This window comes from Hypomesus transpacificus, chromosome 19 (assembly GCF_021917145.1).
Source record: "Hypomesus transpacificus isolate Combined female chromosome 19, fHypTra1, whole genome shotgun sequence".
NCBI classification, from domain to species: Eukaryota; Metazoa; Chordata; class Actinopteri; order Osmeriformes; family Osmeridae; genus Hypomesus; species Hypomesus transpacificus.
In genome coordinates, this window is record NC_061078.1 from 11,941,689 (window position 1) to 11,965,954 (window position 24,266).

Here is a 24,266-nt window from a genome sequence, read left to right on the forward strand (position 1 = left end):
CAAAACCCTGACTGTGCTTCCTGTCACCCTTTTAAAGCACAGGTAAGGCTCCTCACTTTACTGTCTGAACAGCTTGACTTATCCACACAGTTCAGCTGAGAGCACACTTCCTAGTTTTCGTTATTATTAATCGTTACATGCTCTATGGTTAATCTAAACAGAGAATAACTGACCATGAATTCATCATACTCTATCCTCTAATGTGTCTGTATTTAATTTCAGTCATTTTCCTCTTCAGAACTGACACAATTTTCCTTTTGTTTTGTAAAGAGCCTGTTCAGTAAAATGTACATTTTCTTAAAATGTCCCTGTTCAGTTCCCCTCACCATCTCATCCTTCCTTATCTCTGCCTTTTAGTGCCTCGCCCACACTTAAGCTCCACCCAGTTGAGGAAGGTGCCGCTGATGAGAACGATGATGAGATGAAGGACAGTGTTAAGGCCCCAGCCGGCCTGCCCAACCTACTGATGGCAGAAGAAGAGTAAGTGAACATACACATGCACACACACACGTTTTTTACTAACCTAGTGAGAATCGACGATTCACTCCCATTCAAAATCTTGCTATCCCCAACCCCTGACCCCTAGCCCATAACAATAAACCTAACTCCAACCTTAACCCTAACACTAATTCTAACAGTACCCCCCCCCCCTCCCACAAGGGTAGTTAAACAAGACCACACACACAAAGGCATAGAGATTGATCTGTGCCATGGAAATGAGGGCAATACTGATGACCAACCACTAAACATCTGCCACCGCAGGCTACGCCCAGTGTCTGCAGCCAGTTATACCAGTGCTGTGGTCCATGAAAGACTTGCTGAGCTGCTCAAGCTGTTCAAAGAAAGGACTGAACGGCAAAAGGACAGGCTTGTTGACCCGGATGAGTCAGATGACGAAAGTCCGACAGCCTGTAAGTAACCTCAACCTGACCTTTACGCATGACTTAAATTTAAGATCCTTTTACCTGTGATGCATATGTAGCATGTGTCTGTCACTGTGCACTTGTTTGAAAATGTCTCCTCCATCTGCCACAGCTCCGGCCAAGGCCCCCCCTCCTCCCCCTCCCCCACCACCTAAGGAGGAGAAGGATGCCCCAGTGGAGGAAAAGGAAGAGGAGGAGGAGAAGTTCTATGACTTCTTTGGATACCCCATTAAAATCCACAAACTGCCCAATCTGCCCTCTCTCCCTGGCTGGCTCCGCATGATAGTAGACTATCGCTTCCCCTCCAGCATTGATCCCTATACTGGTCAGTTATCAACTGCACCCAAACTCATTATATTACATTTTACCAAATCAAATAATAATACAAGAATATAACAAGAATAATAAAACAAGAAAATAATTCAGGCTTGTTCAACTTGTCTTTGGGACAGATACCATTGATAGAATAATCTCTAGTAAGCTATCAATACCCTCTGTGTGGGCATTTAGTCCTGTACCTAAATAAAGTCCTCTACATTACAATTCAACACATCTGTATTTTTGCGGTTGAGTCTGTTTGTCATGTCTCTCTCATGTCCCTGTAGACCTAATATATGTGATGTGGCTGTTCTTGGTGATGCTGGCGTGGAACTGGAACGTGTGGCTGATCCCGGTCCGCTGGGCGTTCCCATACCAGACCTCGGAGAACATATACTGGTGGCTGCTGATAGACTACACCTGTGACCTCATTTACATTCTTGACATTGTTGTCTTCCAGCCTAGATTACAGTTTGTACGTGGAGGAGATATTGTGGTGAGAGAATACTATAATAACACACACACGGACATATATACACACACAGACACCCCATTATGCCCATGTGAATACATGGGTGAATTAGCAAGACAGAAGGTCTATACTAATGGTACCCTTTTTCTTTTAAGTGTGAAAAAAAGGACATGAGAGAAAATTACATGACAACTGAAAGATTTAAGGTAAAGTCACAATTTAATTTATGCATACTCAATTTCATTCATTCAAATGTATATGAGATGTATATTCAATGGCTACACTGTTTATGTTTGTGACTGGACAGTCTATTAAGGGATATGGAAGCCGATTTCCGCCAGTAAAAAAAAAAGATGACAAATTAAGTCATAATTATTAGATACTAAATCGAAATTATGAGATACGTAAATCATAATTATGAGATACTAAATCGAAATTATGAGATACTAAGTCATAATTATGAGATACAGGATAATGAGATACAGGTGACGTGAAAGGTCCCATCCTCTATTTGCCAACCATATCCATCCATGTTGACAAAAAGTAGCTACCTTATTGGTGTAGAACGTAGGGCTGGGCGATATGGGTAAAAATTATCAATATAGATATGTAAATTTACATTCGATAACGATAATTAAACGATAGACCACAGATCTGTACTAGTAGCTAAATAAGTCTCCTGCTCAACTTTTTCCCTACACTCGGCATAAAGTTTAGGCAGAGCGGTGTGAGAGAAATGTTTGCGGCCAGGGAGCACGTACCTGGGGTCAAGTAACTTGAGCTTTTTAAAACCTTGCTTTTTATCCATAACCTACCTATCAATACCTTGGTGCAAACTCACGCTTTCTGCATGTTCTAACGAGTGATTTTGCTTCAGGTGGTAAAAAAGGTTTCTTATATATTAGTATTATAATTGGACCAATACGCTGTTCTTATTGGTCCAGAGACGTTCTAAGAAATTCGCAAAACCGTTTGCGGACCTCTCCAGAGAGAGATTTACGGACCTAGCAAGCGGTTGCCTTGGAGATGTTGACAACATGGCATCTGCTCCAGATTCGTTGTGTTTGATTTGGGATTTTCCTACGTGTTGTTATATTATATAAAAAAACAAATATGGACTTTTCGACAGATCTACCAACACCTTTGTAAGCAGAGATTTGTTAAAACATTTGTTAACCGAGACCGTAGGTCGAGGTCAACAAGAAGTCCACATTTGCAGTTAATCGTATTACCAGACTTGGTAGCCACCTGTTTGTTTACTACACCAATTTGCACCGAACATTGCTCTGCTCTTTGTCGGATTTCAAAAAGACAAACAACTTCCAAATAACTGAAGAAGACGAACTATTTTTATCAATAATTTCTTCATTGGAAGTTGCTCCCTCGCCATGGCTATCTCTGCCACTGTTTTCGGCAATAAGACTAATTATCCGCGGTTAACATTAGCTACACCACTCGACGGGCTCAGTATATTTTAGTGAGTGTAGGCTACCATTACTAGGCCACTTCCTGCTGCATCACAGAAATTAAATGGACTGCTGTTCCTAATTATTCTTTATCGACATTATCGATATTATTGTAAATGAATTAATGTTACAATATCTTTATCGAGGGAAGTCATTACTTTGATAGTTATTTTTATCAATTTTTCACCCAGCCTTAGTAGAACGATCACGTGTCGAACCGTGCCACCAAAATCCTATTACACTCTGAAGAAACTAGTCTTGCATAAAACATAGACGCATCGACAATCGACTGGAATTTTAGCGACAAACTTTTTTGGGGTAGCTTAGCACGACTCTTTCTTTTTTATGAGCTAAAGAGTGTGTAGATGCCAGACTGTGGAGCGGGATGAAACGATAACAGGGTTCACCTTACGGCCTAGTTTGGAGGTGAACGATTCGTTCATCTGCCGGGTACGAGTCTTTGGATCCTTTTTCACGTGACCTGCATAGGCTCAGTACTTGTAGTTAGATAAAACAGAAATTATTCGTTCATTTTGACTGGGTCTTTGGATACGGATCTTTGGATAATTTTTCACGTGACCTGCATAGGCTCAGAAGAGGAAACAGAAAGGATTTGTTTACATTTACATTTATGCATTTAGCAGACGCTTTTATCCAAAGCGACTTCCAAGAGAGAGCTTTACAACATGAAGCATACATTGTGAAAAAACTAAACAAGTGCCAAAGGGAAGACCCATAAGAGCATGCAACTTAATATTAACTTTGTTATAACTAACCTACAAGAGCAACAACTCACTCAATAGAGTCATTGTGATCCTGGAGGAAACTAAAGTCAGGTCAAGCCAAGCATTCGTAAGTGCCGTTGTACTCCCGGAACAAGTGTGTCTTGAGCCTTTTCTTGAAGGTGGGGAGACAGTCAGTGTCCCTGATGGAGGGGGAGCTGGTTCCACCATTGGGGGGCCAGGCAGGAGAAGAGCTTGTGTTGGCACCAGGCGGTTGTCTGAAGAAGACCGTAGGTGACCAGTGGGGGTGTAAGGTTGCAGGAGAGACTTGATGTAGTTGGGTGCAGTCCCGTTCACTCCTCGGAAGGTCAGTACCAGGGTTTTGAATCTGATACGGCCGTTGATGGGTAGCCAGTGGAGAGAGATGAGGAGCGGGGTAACATGGGAGCGTCTGGGTAGATTGTAGACCAGGCGGGCCGCTGCGATCTGAATCCTCTGAAGAGGGCTGGTTGTACATTCTGGGAGACCAGCGAGCAGCGAGTTGCAGTAGTCCAACTTGGAGATGACCAGTGCTTGGACTAGCAGCTGGGTAGAGTGCTCAGACAGGTAGCTCGTCATCCATGGTAACCCCAAGGTTCCTGGCAGAGGATGAAGGGGTCACCGTCGCAGATCCCAGGGTGATTGACAGATCGTGGGAGATGGAGGGTTTAGCCGGGATGATGAGAAGTTCTGTTTTTGCGAGGTTCAGCTGGAGGTGGTGCTCGGTCATCCAGGCGGAGATGTCTGTGAGGCAGGCCTCAATCGTAGCTGAGATCGCCGGAGCGGTTGGGGGGAACGACATGTACAGCTGCGTGTCGTCAGCGTAGCAGTGGTAGGAGAAGCCATGGGAGGTGATGATTGGTCCAAGTGAGGTGGTGTACAGAGAGAAGAGCAGGGGTCCAAGGACGGAGCCCTGTGGGACACCAGTGGAGAGCTGGCGAGGGCCTGACAGTTTGCCTCCCCAGGTGACCTGGTAGGATCTTCCCGATAGGTAGGATGAGATCCACTGGAGTGCAGTGCCAGTGATGCCCATCTCAGAAAGTCTGGAGAGCATGATCTGGTGGTTAACCGTATCAAACGCTGCAGAAAGGTCCAGCAGAATGATGACGGATGACCTGGAAGCCGCTCTGGCAGACTGGAGGAGAGTGGTGACTGAAAGAAGGGCAGTCTCTGTGGAGTGGCCAGTCTTGAAGCCCGATTGGTTGGGGTCAAGCAGGTTGTTCTGAGAGAGAAAGTTTGACAGTTGGGTAGATACAGCACGTTCAATTGTTTTTGAGAAGAAAGGTAGCAGTGATTCCGGTCTGTAGTTCTGAGTTCAGGGTTAAGGGAGGGTTTTTTGAGTAGAGGGGTAACTCTGGCCTGTTTGAAGGCAGAGGGAAAGGTGCCGGAGGTAAGGGAGGAGTTTAGGACATGGAGAAGAAAAAGTTATGATGGAGAGGGAGATGGTTTGAAAGAGAGGGGAGGGGATAGGATCAATGTTCATTTAACGGCAGGTGAATTCTGCATGTGGAACTGTGAAATTTAATGTAATCTCATGTATTAATTCAAGTAAATGAGTTGTACAAACTGCATCTAATGAAATGAAGAAAGTGCCAAAAACTGACCAAGATATGGTGTAAGCCTAGTCCTAACCAGACCCTCGTACATTTCATTTGTACAGAGGGTCTGGGATCACTCCATTGACAAGCGTTAAAGATCCTGTAAAGTGGAATTGAAAATGAGTTTTAAGTTCATCATACCACAGCAGAATGTGTTGTTAACTACACATCCAAATTTGAATGGAAAAAACACAGACAAGTATGTTGAATTAGGCTTTGAAATCGTGAGAAAATCAGCAGTCTTCTCTGCTTGAGACTGGGGGGGCGTGTCGTCTGAAGGAGCTGAATCTCCGCCCCCTCGAATTGATTGAATTTAGCAACAACAGCTACACGAGCTAAATCATTTGCAGATATCAGAACAGACCTACCTGCAGTCTCTGAGTGTTTTATGTAATAATTACTTTGTCTTTGCATCGTACCAGCTGAGTAACAGAATGCAAGTCTGTGATCTGACGTAGATAGGTCGGGTTTTGGTCACCCAGGTCAACTTTAAAATGATGTAACTTCAGTTGTGATAAAGATATCCGAGTGATTTGTATTCAGGAAAGTTATTCCAATGATGTATACCACCCAGAAAGTCAAATTTCACCATGTGAAGGGTTTCCCCAGGCCGCCACACAATTACGTTGCTAATGCTATTAGGCCTATATCTCTCAATACCAGTTGCCACTTGTGTTTTTCCTCTAGGGTGCCCCTCCTGGCGTCTTCCTCCCACCCATCCTCCCTGACCCGTAGCCTATCATTACAGTAGGGCTGCCCGGCCCAGCTATTGGTAGCCTATCTGAGAAAACATTTTGGAAAAGACAAGCTATGGGCCAGCCAACTCTATTCAGAAGGGGAGAACTTCCTCACATGCTACAAGTTGTAAGAACCCATGCAGAAGCTGCGGTGTCAGAATGCGGAACGTGTGTAGTATACTTTAAGAGAAGATAGAGACAAATGTAAAAAAAACAAGAAAAAATCCTCGACCGGCCCAAAAGTGAAGCGGCCCACCGGGAATTCTCCCGATTACCCACTCCGGCTTATTCCCAGCCACTCCCTTTGTTCACTGATTGGACCTACAAAAAGTTGATTTGAGAAAACTGACTTATATGCCGAATTCCCAGACCTAGTACAGAAGCAAAATGAAAATTGAGCGGAAGTACGTAGGAGGGCAGAGCCAGGTTAGTGTAAGCCTACTTAGGGTAGAAAAATAAAGGCTAATCTTTTAAAAGATTTACTGGAACACCAGTTACAGGAGGGTGCATGGTCACAGGTGATGTAAATTGTAGGAACAATAGCCGATAAAAATACTCATTGTTGGATTTCTATTTGTAGGCAATGAAGAAGACCAAATACAATTTAAATTATTTGTCTTTATTTCAGTGCCAAAAAGCATTTGGTTGGTTCTGAGTGCATGTCCACAGTGTGTAACATTTGCGATGTAAGGGCTGAGAATGTTGCTAAAATAAATCACAGATTGTGACGGAAACGGTAACGTTAACTTCCTCTAAAAATTCCGCTAAAATCCTCTCCCGGTGTATAACTAAGCAAATTTAATTTAGGTTGAGATCAGTCAACTGAACCAGGAAAGGATATCCCTTGTCTGCCAACGCTAGAGCAGAGTTTGTCATGGAAAACCTGCTAGCAAGCAGGTTAGGTTCACAGAGTAAGTTACCATGGACACTGACCAAAGGTTTTCGTTATCTCTCTTTCTGGAACGGAAAACCCGGAGTATGCCTCTTTTCAGGGTTAACCAACTCAAAGTTTTCACTAAACCCACTACCTGGAATACCCCCCAGATGTCAGATACTGATAATATTTTGCATGTTGCTTTAGATGGATATAATCAGTCTGTTACCTTTGGAGATATTTTACATAAAAACTGGAGTCAACTCCCTGCTGAGATTTCCACGCTTATTAAAGGTAATTAATTAGTAACACACACACACATACATACACACACACACATGCACACATAATGGTTGTTTTTTCTATCTTGCTTTTTCATCTTCTATTTAGAATAATATTCATTTAATTTTCTTCTAGTACATGGCGTTCTTTGAATTCAACGACCGCCTGGAAGCAGTGATGAGTAAAGCCTACATCTACAGGTAACTACACTTTCAGAAGTTCACAATTTTCTTAAACCTAATGCCTGCATGTCACACTGTATAGTATGCATGTGTACTCACCAGCATGGGGCGCCGTTGCTCACAGTGAATGTCTCTTCCAGGGTGATCCGTACCACTGCTTACCTACTCTATTCTCTGCATATTAATGCTTGTCTGTTTTACTGGGGATCGGACTACGAAGGATTGGGCTCCACCAAATGGGTGTATGATGGCAAAGGGAACAGGTCAGGATACTAAACCAATCAAAATCTTATAATTAACATTCAGCGGATTTTATGTAATCATCGGCAGCTCATACAGTTCTGAAATTCAGTGTGTGTGTGTGTGTTTTACAGTTATATACGCTGCTACTACTTTGCTGTGAAGACCCTGATCACTATTGGTGGTCTGCCAGACCCTACCACAGTCTTTGAAATCTGTTTCCAGTTACTCAACTACTTTGTTGGTGTCTTCGCATTCTCTATTATGATCGGTCAAGTCAGTGGCACCTTAATCTTATTTTATTCATATTTCAGTTTTTTATATCAAATACATTTTTTGTTTTCACTTTATTTAGGCAAGTTATTTTAATTCATAGTAAAAGCACTTGTTTCCCCTGAGATGTATGTGTGTTGTACGTGTGCTTGTACGCAAAATATAGTGTGTTAACATTCAAAACATACAGTACAGAAATATATCCAACATACAAACATTATTAAAGAAGTTTTCAGATCAATATCATACTGTTGGGACTAGAACTTGGTCCCAGGTGCTGGCCCATGATGTGACTTTTGGGCTGGTGATTCCGTTGTTCTGTGGTTCTGTAGATGAGAGATGTAGTCGGAGCTGCCACAGCAGGGGAGAACTACTACCGGTCCTGCATGGACAGCACCACCAAGTACATGACCTCCTACCGCATCCCCAAAGAAGTCCAGAACCGGGTGAAGACCTGGTATGACTACACCTGGAAGATCCAAGGCATGCTAGGTAAGAGATGTTGTTAGACATTTTTTCAATGAGCATTACATTATAGTCAGCTTCGCAGCATTAACTGTTCTGCATGGTGGTATCATGCTTTATAATGTGTACAGATGAGCAAGAGCTGTTGATCCAGCTACCTGACAAAATGCGTCTGGACATAGCAGTGGATGTCAATTACAGCATTGTCAGTAAAGTGGCCCTGTTTCAGGTCAGACTCAAGGAATGGACAAAAGCAAAGCAGTACAACAATGACTAACTGAACAAAGTTACTGTCATGGCAATATTCATTTCTGGTATATATTTCTCTCAAAACTCAATTACAGGGCTGTGACAGACAGATGATATTTGACATGCTGAAAAGACTGAAGTCTGTTGTTTACCTGCCAGGAGACTTTGTCTGTAAAAAGGTATGATATGCATATGTTTGCTTGTCTGTGTGTGAATGTACTGTGGCAAAAAGGTATGATACATATACTGTATGTTTGTGTGTCTGTATGTATGTGAGTCTACTGTGCCAGCCCAGGAGAGTCAGAGATGAAACTGATAATAAAACAATTCAAAAGGAGGCATAAGTGCAGTACTTAAAATAAAAAAGGTTATTTATTTAAACTGAACACCAAAACGTATTTTATATATAAATACTCTTGCACAACTAAAGTCATTAATCCTGGGCCAATAAATCTCTGCAAAAGTGTTGACTTTTGAAGAAATGTGTACCGTATGAATGCCGCCAAGGTACTAGGACAGGTAGGGTTTGTGTCTGAAGTACCCTCATACAGATTGTATTGTAGGTTATCATATTCTCTATAGTGTAATATTCTATCTGCATGAGGAAATGTAAACTCTGTAGCTGTTTTGTGCATGTTGTTCGAAGTTGTAACAACAATTCTGGACTGCAGAATTTTTTGCAGAATCGTTAAAGATTCAACAAAAAGTTAAAGAACAATGGTTTGCTTCCCAACTTGCTGGATAATAGACCAATTATTTGTTTGTAAACAATCGGGATGCGCGCGCACTGTGGCTGCAGAAAACTGGGAAAGGATAGCATGGCAAAAGGACCACACGGATAATACAAATAGTTAGATTTAAAAAGACCTAAAGCGTCAAGGAGGACATGCCTACAGGAGAGAAAGCGATTACCCAATGATCTGTCGCATCAGAATTTTGATTTGGGCCATGAAAGTCTTGAAATTTGAGTGAGAATGTCGCCCGGTACACACCGCATAGTCGAGCGGCAACCATGTCTTTACGTCATGTCACAAAGTTCATAATTTAACACTTTTACAGTCAATTCTACATTTAAAAAGTCGAGCAGGGCAGCTTTCAAGAGATATGGGAATTCTGCTTTTAGTCAGCTGGTCCGATTATTTTACTGATTTGTTTAAACTGGCAATCTGAGTGAGACTACATCCCAGTTACACTGTTTTGACGTTAGCCTCAGTCAGACTCGCTCACTGGCAGTGTGCACAATGTTGTATTTCACTCCATTCTACACCAGAAACGTCAGGGAGGACTGCCTAACGAGTCTGGTGAAGATAGCCAGAATTTCGGATTTCTTTAACCTGTCTGTTTCATTCGTCATTTGCCTGAGAAAGCGACCTCCGTTAGCCAGGCTAGTTTTGCCCGATCACTTGGACAGGCTATTTATTTAAGGGTATCGGGGTCAAGTGACTTTTGTGCATAGACAAGTGAACGTAAATGTATTTGTCCAAAGGCCAAGAGCCTCAAAAAGTTAATATCAAGCCCTGCAATCCAGTGGCCAGAGATATATGATGACCTGAACAACACTCCAAGAGTAATAGAACGGGGAGAAGTTCGTCTTTTGCAACCCACATGCGCAGTTGAGCCTGCTTGACAGTTGTGTGACTTTGGGTGATAATTGGTCTATAGCAGCGGTGAATCACCAGCCCTAGGGTGCTGTCTCATCTTGAAACCTCCATCCCTCTGGAGCTTCCATGGTTCTGCTCTTCCAGCTCCCTGCTGGCACTAGGGTTGCAACAGTAAACAGTATGTGTGTGTGTTTGTGTGTGGGTGTGTTTGTGTGTGTGCGTGTAACTCTCAGCCCTGTCTTGTGTGTCAGGGGGAGATCGGCAGAGAGATGTACATAATCAAGCAAGGGGAGGTACAGGTGGTCGGAGGGCCTGATGGGACCACTGTGTTTGTGACGCTCAGGGCTGGCTCTGTGTTTGGAGAGATCAGGTGACATCTTCATACACCAAATGTTTCTAAACCTATTTAATAAAAAATACAAAAAACTTGTTTTTTGCAGTGAATGCTGTTGTAACATGTGTTCTTTCATTGGATAGCTTGCTGGCTGGGGGTGGAGGGAATAGACGTACAGCAAACGTGAAGGCTCATGGATTTGCAAATCTCTTCATTCTGGACAAGAAAGACTTGGCAGATATCCTTGTGCACTACCCAGAGTCCCAGAAAATCCTCCGCAAGAAGGCCAAGTGAGGGGGAGCCATCCTCCCTAACCCTGCCTTGCTGGGCTTGGCCAGTGGAGAGGGTGGGGGATGGGTGGGAACCATGGCTGTGCTAGAGGGGCTGAGGGCTGGAAATGGACACAGACATACACAATGAATACAAACTACATTCACAATACTGCCTCGATAGCGCTTTTTATCATAGGCCCAGATGTCTGGTCTCCCACAAGATGTGGCAGGCCAGCAGCCTTGGGCAACATTTTGTCTTACTGTGCACTGTATCTCCTCTCTCTTTTTATCTCTCTGTCCCCCTATCATTCTCTATTTTAGGAACCTGAAGCTTCCAATTGAGTTGAATTAGTCGTTGACTGAGATATGTGGCAGGCAGATAGAAGTTAGAAGGGAATAAGGTCTGCTAACCAGAGTAACATGATCGTCCTGCCTTTTACTTGTGCCCTCAATTTAACTCATCAGCATGGATATGTTGCCAGAGTGTGTATGTGTCTGTGTGCTATTGCATGCAGGGACCTTCAGTCTCAAAATAATTTGTTCCAGAATTGACCTTTAGTTGTGGCAAGGGATGTGTTTACAACATGCATCATGTAGGACAGCTTTGTCTGAGTATTTGACAAAAACCTACCCCCTCACATCCTCTTCTAGGAAAATGCTAACAAAGGATAAGAAGCCAGAGGTGAAAGAAGGAGAGAAGGAGTCTGCACAGGTTATCCCTATCAGACCAGAGACACCCAAACTGTACAAGGCTGCCCTGGTGGTTACAGAAGTTGCAGGCATGAAGGGGGGGACCTTTGCCAAGCTAAAGGGCCAGAAAGGTTCTGACACAGCACGTGAGGTAAATCCCAACAGTACAGTAGACCCCTGATAGATTACATTTCAAAACATGTTAAATGGCTGTAGTATTGATGGTGCAGCGGCCACTGACTGACTAACTGGCTTCACCTTTTTTTTTTTGCTACCTCCTTTTCCTCACCAAACACTGTCTCTCCAACTTTTCCATTCTTAAACTGTACCCTCAGGACTCTCAAACCCTCGAAGCCCCCTATTCCCCCATTCCCCCTCCCTCTCCAAGGCACCGCCGCTCTCCCATCCCCCCTCTTTCCAGGATTGTGGACAACAACGACACAATTTCTGAGGTGACCGACAGCAGCATGATCATTCGAATGACTCCCCGTCATGATGGTGAGGAGATGTTGTCTGTAGAGCAGGGACAGGACGAAGAAAGCGGTGATAAGGAGAAAGATGAAGACGGTCACTGAAGGAGACTGAGAAAAGAGAGAAAAGGATGACAGTGAGAACTGGATTACAATGACATATCTCAGCTCTACCTTTATGTCCCTAACATGGAGTGATCCCTACGATTACTCAGCCCTCAGAGCCAAAACAAAATAAAACAAAAAACAACCAATCGCCACACTAATAATATTAAAATGGGTGTGGGGTTACACAGGAGAATGGTCTTTTTTGGTCATGAAGCAGTCTGTTTGATCAACCCCCTTACCCACATTACATCATTGTATTTCCCCTTAATGTTTTTCACAGCTCCCCTGTCATTCTGCCCCAAGTTATAGTGTAAGAGTTTCTATGGCCTTAGCTATACCAGTATACTTTTCATGAGGCAGTTCTGTAGTTGGTTCCTATAGTAAACACTGACAAGTAGGTATAGCATTTAATCATTTACAAAACATGAGTGTTTTTGCATATCTAGACATTAACATTACTTTTATCTTTTTGTCGGAAGGAAATGGTAAACAACCTGTTACAAATCACTGTAGCTGCATTTGCTGATATAATGAATCATGAACATTGTCACGTTATCAAGGTAAAGATTGTAAACTTTTCTCTACTGAGTTTAGTTTTGTTTGTAGTCTGAACTGGTTTCTATTGTGCTGTATACTGCGTCGATAGTTGGTATGTCTGGCGCTACAGGAGGTGTTATATAATAGGTTTTAATAATTACTATTACTATTACTACGAGTATATGCACTGCATGGTTGTGTGTGTGGTGTATGTGGGGAGTCAAAGGACAATTTCATTGTGTCCATTTTGGTTACAGACGAAAAGGTAAAATAAAAAGGCGAGAATTGCTTTTTGTAACTATGTGGAACAAGCTCTTATCGCTGACCTGTCTAGGAGCTGGCCATAGCAATATTTTAGGTGATGTGAGCAGTTGGCTTGTGTGTGGATGAGTGGTTGTTATGCTGGTATACAGCCTACTATCTGTCTAAGACCTGAACCAGCCATTAAGGTGATCACTAGTTGTTTATCGAAGTTAACTATAATTTTCTTTGATTTCTTTATTTATAGGGACAACGCACATTAATCAACATGAGCATAGCGTTCAACATCTAAATGTGCCAGATTTAGCCATACAGGCTCATTTTCATCTGCAGGTCGGTGGCTTAAAACAGTAGATAAGTTACAAGAATAACAAAAACATAAAACAAGAAACACAAAGGCATAGACAAGTAAAATGACACGGCCACTATTCCAGATTGAGACAGCTGGGGCCCGTTCTGGGTATGTCGCTAGCAGAGGTGATACAGGAAGTCTGTCACAGACATGGCTTGTCCGTTTCAAGCAAGCCCCAGACCCCCACCCCTGGCACCTCGGCTTGAAGCAACTGCCCCGGTGGATGTAGGTGGTATTGCATCTACGGTTAGGTTCCCGACTCTTCCGGTCGTTTTTATTCTATTAACTCCAGTCAACATTTACAAAACTATCTCCCCCAATATTTTTTGTTCGATTCTCAAACTTGGCTCATACTACTAGCTTTTTCATAGAAGAATTTTTCCTGATTTTTGTTTTTGGAAACCAATCCGAAATGGGTAAACTAGCAGTCCATTTATTTGCCTACGTCAATAAAAGTTGCCTGCAAATGTGCTCACGGATACTAACAGGGCACAAGCACAAAATTTCACATCGGCCGATAGCCGATTTACATTGAGCAGAATGAGCCATAAACATTGAATGAGCACAGGGAGAAATGGCTTGAGTTGCCTGCCTTGTTGTTGCAAGTTTAGCTCGATTGTCACACATACATGAAATGTTGTTAATATAGTTTATTCCCTTTATTTTAAAACAGATTTGATTTTTCGTAAAAACGTTCATGACATGATGGCAAATATATTATGTTAAGCGCGAGCATAGTTGTTGACATGTCTATCTGGAGCAAAGATAATACTTTAACTGTTAAACACAATCGGAAATGATATATATTTAAATAATATTAGTCTTGCCTTCAAAAGCTTTTGTTAAACACACCCATTATTCTTTTTTTGATGGTGTCATCAAGCCAGACTGCTTTTCTGGGACAATGAAGGTCCTCGGTGACTATGTTTAACCCCCACTTACATCTGATGGAAACGTCTTGTAGCCTATATGGTTCTGTGAATAAGCCCCTGTCAAAGGCAAATGTTCAATAAAGTATATTTTAGACACAGTTCTCAAGCTTTTATTTATTACATTATTACCAAGTCTTGTTAGATCACGTTATATCCATTAATAGGCGTTTGGTTTTGTAGGATGAACATATAAAACACAGGGCACATTTCTCTACTGATTAAATTGGAGAAAAGTAACTTGAAGGCTAGTTAAATTGAAGGCAGTGTGAATTTCGTGGCATTTTGTTTGAATATAAAGTTGACAGTAAGCTATGGTAAGTCTGCATTAAGGAAGATTTCTGTTACCAAAATAACTATTAAGCTTTCTTTGCCTGGCGAGAACAACGACGGAGCTGTTCATGTTAACAGTTTATTTAATCCGATACAATGCGTTGGAAATCATACTCATATCACAAAGAAAAAAGCAACATATGTGATGAGTTCCATCTAGAATAGCCCTATATTTAGCCCTATAGCCACTGCCGGTTGTGTTGCCGAGCGCATTTTCTCAAGAGCAACTGCACAGGTTCTAATGATGACACAGCGATTTCATGATTGGCCAGACTCACACACGACAACTTTGACGCGTGTTTTGAAATTATTCTGACACCTTCAGTTTTGCCAACGCTCAAATCCAGACCAAACTGTTTAATTGAATTAAAAATGTGTTGAAAAAGGGTTTTAGTCCGCCTCTTCACTAACCGAAAGACTAAGTTTAATTATAAATGAAGTCAAGTAAGCAAACAGCGCTTGATCGGCCATGACTGACGTCAACGCACAAACCACGGGAAGCTGGAATGTCCGACTTCACAGAGCCGTTTTCAACTCCTCCCCCACTACAAGCGGCTACTCTCGCTTCATGCAGCCGCTGTCCATGTCGAACACACCCACTGTTTAACGCTTAACCGGAAGAGTAGGAAATGGAAAGATGGCGCAGTCCAGTTTCGCGCTCTCGCTTGCCTCACTGCGCCACTGAGCACTTTTCATAGAAATGAATGGGGACGCCATCTTGGAAGACAGAAGAAGCTGTGTCCATTAATATATAAGCCTATGGTTTAACGCTAAACCGGAAGAGTCGGAAGTGGAAAGATGGTGCAGTCCAGTTTCGCGCCCCCCCTTCCTCACTGCGCCACTGAGCACTTTTCATAGAAATGAATGGGGATGCCATCTTGGAAGACAGAAGTAGCTGTGTCTATTAATATATAAGTCAATGGTCCCTTTTTTCAGACAACCCTGTTGCAGAAGGTGCAAGAATAATTAGCAGAATTAAACATGAAACCAAATTAATTGCTCATTGCGTGATAGATAGATCCTTGAGCACAGCGCGATATGCTACTGCCAATATTTTTTGAGAAATAGCCTAGCCTATCGTTTTTTTAGTGAGGGTGTCATTTATATCATAAATGTGTTGAAACCACATTATATGACATTCAAGATGATAAACAAAGTATGTAAATACAAAAACATAAGCATAGCCTACTGTAATAATCGATAAAACATCTAACATGGTCACTAGTCTACTATACATTTAATTTTGTCTATTACTTTTTGCCAGCCCTCTTTCTTGGATTTTGCAGACTTTGAGGTGTTCCCTGGCGTTCTGATTAAATCTTCAAATTCGGAGTAACCTTCGATCAAGCTGTTGCTTTGTTGGCTCTGATGCGGAAAAAACGGGGCGCTCTTTTTGGCCATGATGAGCAGCCACAGACTTATGTGAGCAGCCAATAGCAGCGTTGCTGATCAAGCTTTCTATTTCTATAAATAACTAAATGTAAATGTTATCGATACAAACTGCCTTTTAGACCAACGCATAACTCAATCCAGCTATACTAATTATTAACAACATAGGTGTTCGAAAAACCGAATTAGCCAGATCATGATTAGCAAGATGATGTCATCTTGGATGTGTCATTTGATCTTGGATGTAATAAGCGACGTACGGAGAACGGGCCCCTGATCGGGTAATGGCAATAAGAAAAACACAAGTAAGTTTAAATTATTTGAACATATAAAATAAAATAAATATATACATATATACACAGACATGCATACATATATAAAATTAAAATGACAGCTTAATAAGGTCATGAATAATTGTAAGTAATTCAAATGAGAAATTCCCATGTTCAAAAAGGAGAAGGAAGAAGTTCATAACAAACCTACAACGTCCTACCCCTTTTCTCTATTTTCATCCTTTAGTTCAATACGAAGCAATTTAATGCTTCTCTTATACATACATCTTTACATACACCGTAAATCTACCAACCTACTGTTCACATAAACCCATGTATTCACATAGATACAGATGCATACATACATGCATACACATTCAAATTTTTTCTTCTTTCTTTTCCATCTATCTTCTTCCTTTCCATCTATCTACAGCAAATCTAATAATAACACCTCCATAGTAGACTTAATATGTACACCAAGCAACCTGTATACAATACTATCACCTCGAGTCCTTTTCGTATCCATTTAATATATTGAGTTTAAATAGTCTTTTAAAATTACTCATTGTTGTACATGATTTCATCTCTTTACTGCAACTGTTCCATACATTAACTACTTTGGTTGTGATGCAGTGATATTTAGAATTTGTTCTCATACGTTTCTTTTCAAATACAAAAGTTCCTCTTAAGTGATATTTGCTCTCTCTCATTTGAAACAATCCTTGAATACTGTTCGATAGCTGTTGATTAGGTATTTTGTACATAATTTGTGTTTTGAAGTTTTGAAGTCAACAATATCTCTGAATTTTTGTGCTTTTAATTTAATAAACAGTGGAGTAGTTGGTGCTCTACAAGTGTTTTTTTTACAATTCTTAGAGCTCTCTTTTGAAGGATGAATACAGGTTCAGTGTTGGTTTTGTACGTGTTTCCCCATACTTCCAAACAGCAACAAGTAGCATATACAGTAGACACAGGTAAAAGTGGATATACACATTAGAACACAACAACCACACAAAAGCACACACAGAGACAATGCTGTAACGACAAAGATAAACACATTATTCAATATAGGCCTAATGGTCAATAACTCAGCATGTGCTGTTTGTTTTTACGAGACTTCTGTTGTGGATGTGCCAGTCCAAACATTTATTAAATGTATGAAATGGATACCGATCAGTGTTGGGGGTAACGAGTTACAAAGTAACGGATTACAGTAACCGTCCGTCCGTCATCTGCCGCTTGTCCGGGGATCAGGTCGCGGGGACAGCGACCTAAGCAGGGAGGCCCAGACTTCCCTCCCCCCAGCCACTTCCACCAGCTCTTCCTGGGGGACCCCGAGGCGTTCCCAGGCCAGCCGAGAGACATAGTCCCTCCAGCGTGTCCTGGGTCTTCCCCGGGGCCCCGGGGCTTCTTCCCAGTGGGACGTGCCCGGAACACCTCACCAGGGAGGCGTCCAGGAGGCATCCTAATCAGATGCCCGAGCCACCTCAGCTGGCTCCTCTCGACGCGGAGGAGCAGCGGTTCTACTCTGAGCCCCTCCCGGATGACCGAGCTTCTCAGTCTATCTCTAGAGGGATCTCTATTACAGTAACGATATTACTATTATAGGTAACGAAGTAAAGTAACTCATTACACTCAAAATATTGGTAACTACACTACTTTACTAGACCTCAGGAACGCGCTTTCCTGCGTTACCCAAGCCATTTTTGCCGGTCCGAAAAGTTCTCTTTTAGTGGCGCTTGCATGCTTGCCTGTGTGCTTGCTTGTCTGGGCACCGTTGCCACAGAGACCGATTTGAGTGACGTAGCTGCTGGTGCGTAGACATTAGGCGCATTCGACATGGGCTGACTTCATGCAGCGCCACAGCCGGCTGCAGGCGGCTGCCTTGAATTTGAGAATGCCATTGGCTGCTTCAAGTCAGCCGGGCTGCAGGCGGCTGCAGACGACGCCTGCGCTGCATGAAGTCTATTAGGTGCGTTCGACATGGACTGCGGCTGCATGAAACGACTGGCGAGAGTAGCCGCTTGCAGTCGGGGAGGAGTTGAAAACGGCTCTGTGAAGTCGGACATTCCAGCTTCTCGTGGTTTGCTGCGTTGATGTCAGTCATGCCGATCAAGCGCTGTTTGCTTACTTTACTTTATAATTTAACTTAGTCTTTCCGTTAGTGAAGAGGCTGACTAAAACCCTTTCTTCAACACATTTTTAAGGAAAGACTAAGTTAAATTATATAGTAAAGTAAGCAAACAGCGCTTTTTAGAAGTAGGGAAGGGAAGTAGGGAAGCGGGAAAATGGATGAGACGGAGACAGGAGGGTTCAGCCAGTGGCAATATTCTCATTATTTTAACTTTATTGCTCAAAAGGACAAAAACATTACAGTAAAATGCACTTTATGTCCAGGCGAGAGGTGTCTTTCAACTGCTGTCAACTCAATGAGATTTGAAAGTGAGGCATATTTCTTTGGTCAGATAGTGTGGACAGGCTTAATATTCGTTAAAGTGAATGGCTGAGTTTTATATGCCATTTTGTTTTACATGTTTACAATTACAATACACTATGTGTCCGCTGCGCTTCGGGCCTAACAACACCCTGGAACCCGTACATTATTGACGATAAAGTACTGCCTCTCGTACCTTATTGCTTAATTCAAATATAAAGTGTTGAAAGGGCCATGATGTTTGTCCATGTATCTTTGCGGTAAATTTGGACATTTGCTTAAAACATTTGAAAGTAAAGTAACTAATAGTGAAGTTACTTTTCAAATCCAGTAACTAGTAAAGTAATCCAGTTACAATTTTCAGAAGTAACTAGTAACTTGTAACTAGTTACTTTTTCTGAGTAACTACCCCATCACTGATACCGATGAACTGAGAACAGTTCTGAATTTTAAACCATTACCAAATACTTTAGCAAATGCAGAGCTGAACAATGTGTACATAGCCTGAACACACAAAACCAGTATGAAGACACGTGTAGCACATCTTGCAAAAGCCTAACTATGTGGTTGTTGAAATGTTCACATCAATGTGTGAAATTATGTTTGGTTTATTGTGAATAAAAATTGGGTTATTGATGTGAGTTTGTTGGAGGGATGGTTGACAAAAAGAAAGGAAGAGAGTGAGTCTTGAATTACCATTACTATATAGGCTATAATATAGCCTACAGGTATTGAGCCGGCTGTCAGTTTGCAGTCATGCATCCATTATGGGAGTATATTATGCAATGCTGGCAAGACCCGCTCTCACACAGAGCAACCAACTAAATGGAGATTACGAAAGTGAACTTGACAGCGTACCGGCGGGAAATCGGAAGGAACAACTTATATTTCTGCCCCGACTGCTTTTCATATTTTGTTACATGCTAAACGTAAAGTAAGTTAAATTAATTCGGCCATCCCCAAGTAGTGGTTATACATTTTAAAAATGGCATAGTGTCTTTCTTCTGGAAACGCTTACGTCACGGTCTCTCAAAGTGTAGTCAGCTGGTGAAGCCTTGAGTCACTGCCTAAAAGAGACTTGACCCTTCTTCGGTGAAAATATTTCAACGCAGCTTTTTGTTATTTTCAAACCTGGACAGATTAACTTTCAAGTCTACTACGCAACCAATTTTATTCATTTTTATTTCAAGTAAATATCATATTTCCTAGTAATAAACTTTTAAACAAGTGTTATCCGGTGGTCGCGTGCAACCTAGCGGTAAGTGCATTTCTTCGCATTTCCTGTTTTTTTGCGTTTTGTCTGGTATTATTAATTTGTACGTAATATTAGTTATTTCAATAGCTTTTAAATATTAAACAGGTGTTTGGTACTCTGTAGTCATTGGAGTGGCATTTTGCAGGGTTATGATAGTCCCATTGGTGGTGAGTGCTTCACCAGTTATAATCGATTTTCCCAAAACAGTGAAATTGACAACATGTGCAGAACCAATTCACTGCTGTGCTTTTCACAATACTGGCATTCTCCAAGCGTGTCGAACCGTTCCCTCTTGTGTCTGAAAGGTGTTTTATCAGCGTTTTTATTTGAGCTGTCTGTGAAAGGTATGAGAGCGCGCTCTGACACGACTCAAACTGGGATTTCACCTTGGATGCGCACGCGACCAACGTCGCGAGTCGTTTTCAAGTGCTTTGACTGCATTTGTTTTCATTGCTTTTCTTTTGGTTTCACTTGCTAGCAAAGCTATTTAACTGTTTAGGTGTCTCCCAGGAGACACCCACATTTTCTATTTTTGATTCACCACCAGCAACACCATTAATTGTGGGTGTCAGTTTTTTGACAGGAAAGGCCAGATGAGGCCTTTGTTTTTAAAGCATGCTGTGTTTGTATTGGACATACCAGCGCTTTCACACAGATACAGACCATACATTTTAGAGGCCCATACCATCCAGTCCCCTCCAGCTCCTCTTCTCCTCACACATCACCCCTGGCACAGCATTCTGGAGTCACTAGCGGAACAGAACATTTCTCTGTTTTGATGCAAGATTTTTATGATCTGAGACCTGTGACACCACTTTGACTTTGTTTACATCCACCTTAGTCAAAAGGTTTCAGATGCAAACATAACATGCTTTGTATGAGGAAAGGGGATACTTTCTGTCTGACAGTGGGATGCTGACTCAATACTCCTCTTGTAAAATCTCATAATACAAGCTTCTGGCACACGGAAGGGCAATGTTCTTGACTGGGTGGGCTCACAGAAACAAGTTACTTTATAAATGATGAGTTGTCCAACTCTTGAGTCACATCCTATACCGAAATAACATTTGAGCAACCATGAAGACTGCGATGAAGATTCCCTTTACTGGTAGCTGACTGATTTCCATCTAACGTCTCGGGTTTTATTCGGATTGTAACCTATTGTAACTGATAGCATGCCTATTTGTATTATTCTAGCAACCTATTTGGCCCAATAACTCAAACTGAAAATCTTTTTAAATTTGGCACATTGATACAACCGGCCATGACTAGCCACCAGACCAAGACTGGCCCACATTTGACCATAGGCCATGCCCAAAAGTAATTTCTCATTTCTCATGGGGAACAAAAAGGTATCTAGGACCCATAAAGTCAGACTTATGGATTTGACTGTATAGTGGTATTTTGGGAAAACCCTACAAAAACGTCTTCTCTTGAACCGTAAGTCCAATTGACTTGAAATTCAGTACGTATGTAGAATACAAGTCTTTCTATGGCGTAATGAGGGATTATATACAAAAGTACTGACAGAAGTGTATTTATGTAAATGTCCACATTGCTTCAACATCTATGTGTCACATGGGGGTCAGATGGCTGAGTGGTTTGGGAGTCGGGCTATTAATCAGAAGGTTGTTGGTTCAATTCCCGGCCGTGTCAAATGACTTGGGCAAGGCACTTCACCCTACTTGCCTCGGGGAGAATGTCCCTGTACTTACTGTAAAGGTGCCAGTATGGTACTCAGACCCCGTTACGGATGGGCGGGCCGCCGGATAGGACGGATTAATTAGCATTTCTGTTGCCTTTATGGTTCTCCGAAGGCTGGGGGTGCTGTAAACAATTCACCGCCAGAACAGTAGGTGGAGAAGCGTTTTTTTTGTCGAAAACACGTTGCTTTGTTGCGTCTTTGTAAGTTATGAATCGTCGTTGTTTATCTCCCACCTCTCATCACACGTGTGACCCTCCTACCAGCTGTCACTAGTCAGACGATGAGTGCAGCAGGTGCAGTCACATAATATTATATTAAAGACTGTGTCTAATGCTATATAACCACCTGAAAGAGCAAACTTATCTCTATCATGGTAGGTATTATTTGTGGGGGAAATAGTAGCACTCTATAACAAAATGATATACTTATCTTATATACACTATAGAAACTATTAAAAAACGATTCCATGAAATGAATACGTTCTTATTTTCTTTGGTATTTTTGTGATTAGCAATGATGATTGCTGGGTAATATGTATGTTGTTGTGCAATGGCAAGTCTCTATTTGATCATGTGACGAGACGATACAATATAGAAAAGGCGCTGGTTTTGTGAATTCATTTCTCCGCCACCAAGTGTATAATCCAATGCGAAAAATGATAAACAAAAAGACTGATATAATTGGAAACAAAAAGATCCATACAAACTGTATGTACAGTCAAAAATACGATGAACTACTCTAGGTCACTAAACTGTGGCAGTCAGTGCACAGACAACAAACTCACGTTTCTGAATTCGCTAGAGTAGAGCATAAACTAGCTCACAATAAACTTTCTCTCCAAGAAGTTCTCATCACAGACGTCTTTCAAGAAGACGACCTTAGAGAAAACGCAGGCATGGCAGGCATCTTCTTCCCTCCTGCATCGCCCCTTCTGTTTTTAAAAGTCCTCTTGGCCCTCACAAACTTATCCCGCAACCTCCTCCATCACGTTGCGCAGTCTTTAGGGTCCAGCTCTACCGCTGCAGATATTGATCGCCACAAATTGGCTGTCATTCGCGCATCTTTATAGTCTTTTATCGATGTGTTGAAGAGGGGAGGATATTTGCGTACCTCTTCAGCAATGCGCTCTTCGGTGTTGGTGATCTCCATCTTCTTAGGTTTTTTTTGTGGATTTTAAACATGGCGGTATTGTGATATAGGGAATGAAACAGGAAACGCGAGGTACAGAAATGTGAGATTCCGGAAATTATGTTGTTTGGAAATGATCTCGTAGCGGACCAATCACGGCCAAGGGGTATCCGTCGCTGTACAGCACGGCATGACGGATCGACAGGATTTTCAACGGTGCACGGGAGAGCTCTCCGAGGGCCCCGGAGACGACGGAGAGGGCGTTCCAGGGCGTTCCATCTATGTGTAGGCCCTTCCCATGTGTCCGTAATTGTGAAGTACGGAGTACCATATAACGGCCTTTAGTCGCTCTGGATAAGAGCATCTGCTAAATGACTAAATGTCAATAAATCAAATGTCATTTTGACTTATGGTTTTTCAGACCTAACAGGCTACATCACTCTGAAGTACTATGCAACATTTCATCTTGATATGTCAAATTACTGAATTACCGCTGTTTCAATTTGGGCCAAATCCAGTGGTGGAAAGAGTCCTGAAAATGGTACTGTTACATTGCTCAGATATCACAAGTAAAAGTACAAAATACTCTTCTCAAAAACTACTTGGAGTACACGTAACTTTTTAGCTGGTGATATTTAAAGAATTTTCAAAAAACCTTTTAATACAATTGGAGATCCATACAGAAAATAGTTACTTACAAAAAAAGTCTCTGTAACCTACGTGAACAACTCCTCCAGGCGTGGCCATGGGCACTCGTCAGCCGGTATTTCTTTGTAATTTTCAATGAGTTCATGGTGGCTGTCATTTAATTTCCATCATGTGGTTGGTTGGTTTGCTTCTCCAAACCTTCAGTGCTGTCCCTAAATTAACTGTGCGATTATTACGATAAACTCTCTCTGAAATCTGCTGCATCAGGGACTTTATTTCAGTCCAAATATCAGGGTTTTAATTGGTTAATAATTTACGATCGGATATCTTTATTGGCTACTGAAATACTGGTCAAATGTTTTAATATTAATTCAAATAGTAGGCTAGGCTACTGAGTAACAAATTGTGATTTTAAAAGTAACAAAGTATATTACTTAGCTTAAGTACAAATACAATTACAGACTTAAAGATATACTAGTACAACGTACCCGAAAAAACTACTTAGTTCCAGTAACGTGAGTAGTTATAATTCTTTACTTCCACCCCTATAGCCAAATCTGACATTACTAGCCATAGGAGCAAGGGCTATATTATTATTTTTACAATATCTGAATGAAAGAATTCCCAGCAATGTAAACAGCTCACTAGGATAAGGATAAAGTGTCCTGTGAAGAGCAAGGTCAGAGGTTATAATTCAGCTAAAGCCAT

At 41.8% G+C, this 24,266-nt stretch overlaps 2 protein-coding genes and 1 long non-coding RNA gene across 5 annotated transcripts in view; all 3 read left to right on the forward strand.

The window, feature by feature from the left end:
• Window positions 1–894, forward strand: LOC124482310. Its single transcript, XR_006957729.1, has 3 exons — window positions 1–42; window positions 358–480; window positions 763–894. It is a non-coding gene; the product is annotated as an uncharacterized LOC124482310 (long non-coding RNA).
• Window positions 895–1,178: 284 nt separating this feature from the next.
• Window positions 1,179–13,676, forward strand: cngb1a (cyclic nucleotide gated channel subunit beta 1a). The gene is made up of 14 exons (XM_047042842.1): window positions 1,179–1,248; window positions 1,529–1,737; window positions 1,869–1,919; window positions 7,357–7,443; window positions 7,567–7,631; window positions 7,754–7,876; window positions 7,988–8,129; window positions 8,459–8,618; window positions 8,723–8,820; window positions 8,936–9,019; window positions 10,693–10,811; window positions 10,919–11,065; window positions 11,699–11,888; window positions 12,073–13,676. Exons 1-14 carry the CDS (start codon window positions 1,203–1,205, stop codon window positions 12,310–12,312), a joined length of 1,761 nt encoding a protein of 586 aa, XP_046898798.1. The 5' UTR covers window positions 1,179–1,202; the 3' UTR covers window positions 12,313–13,676.
• Window positions 13,677–19,612: 5,936 nt separating this feature from the next.
• The window catches only part of kifc3 (kinesin family member C3), an 82,588-nt gene continuing 77,934 nt past the window's right edge, over window positions 19,613–24,266 (forward strand). For 2 of the 3 annotated variants that reach the window (XM_047042638.1, XM_047042636.1), the window contains exon 1: window positions 19,613–20,080. The gene's annotated coding sequence lies outside the window, so the exon portion shown is untranslated. The remainder of the gene's footprint in view (window positions 20,081–24,266) is intronic. The other variant, XM_047042640.1, reaches the window with a different exon arrangement.

What these genes read in the sequence shown, in the direction of transcription:
- cngb1a (XM_047042842.1), top strand. Translation starts at nt 1,203, where the DNA reads ATGATAGTAGACTATCGCTTCCCCTCCAGCATTGATCCCTATACTG. An exon ending in GAGACTTTGTCTGTAAAAAG is followed by an intron (nt 9,020 to 10,692) that starts GTATGATATGCA and finishes CTTGTGTGTCAG; the next exon opens with GGGGAGATCGGCAGAGAGAT. An exon ending in ATCCTCCGCAAGAAGGCCAA is followed by an intron (nt 11,066 to 11,698) that starts GTGAGGGGGAGC and finishes ATCCTCTTCTAG; the next exon opens with GAAAATGCTAACAAAGGATA.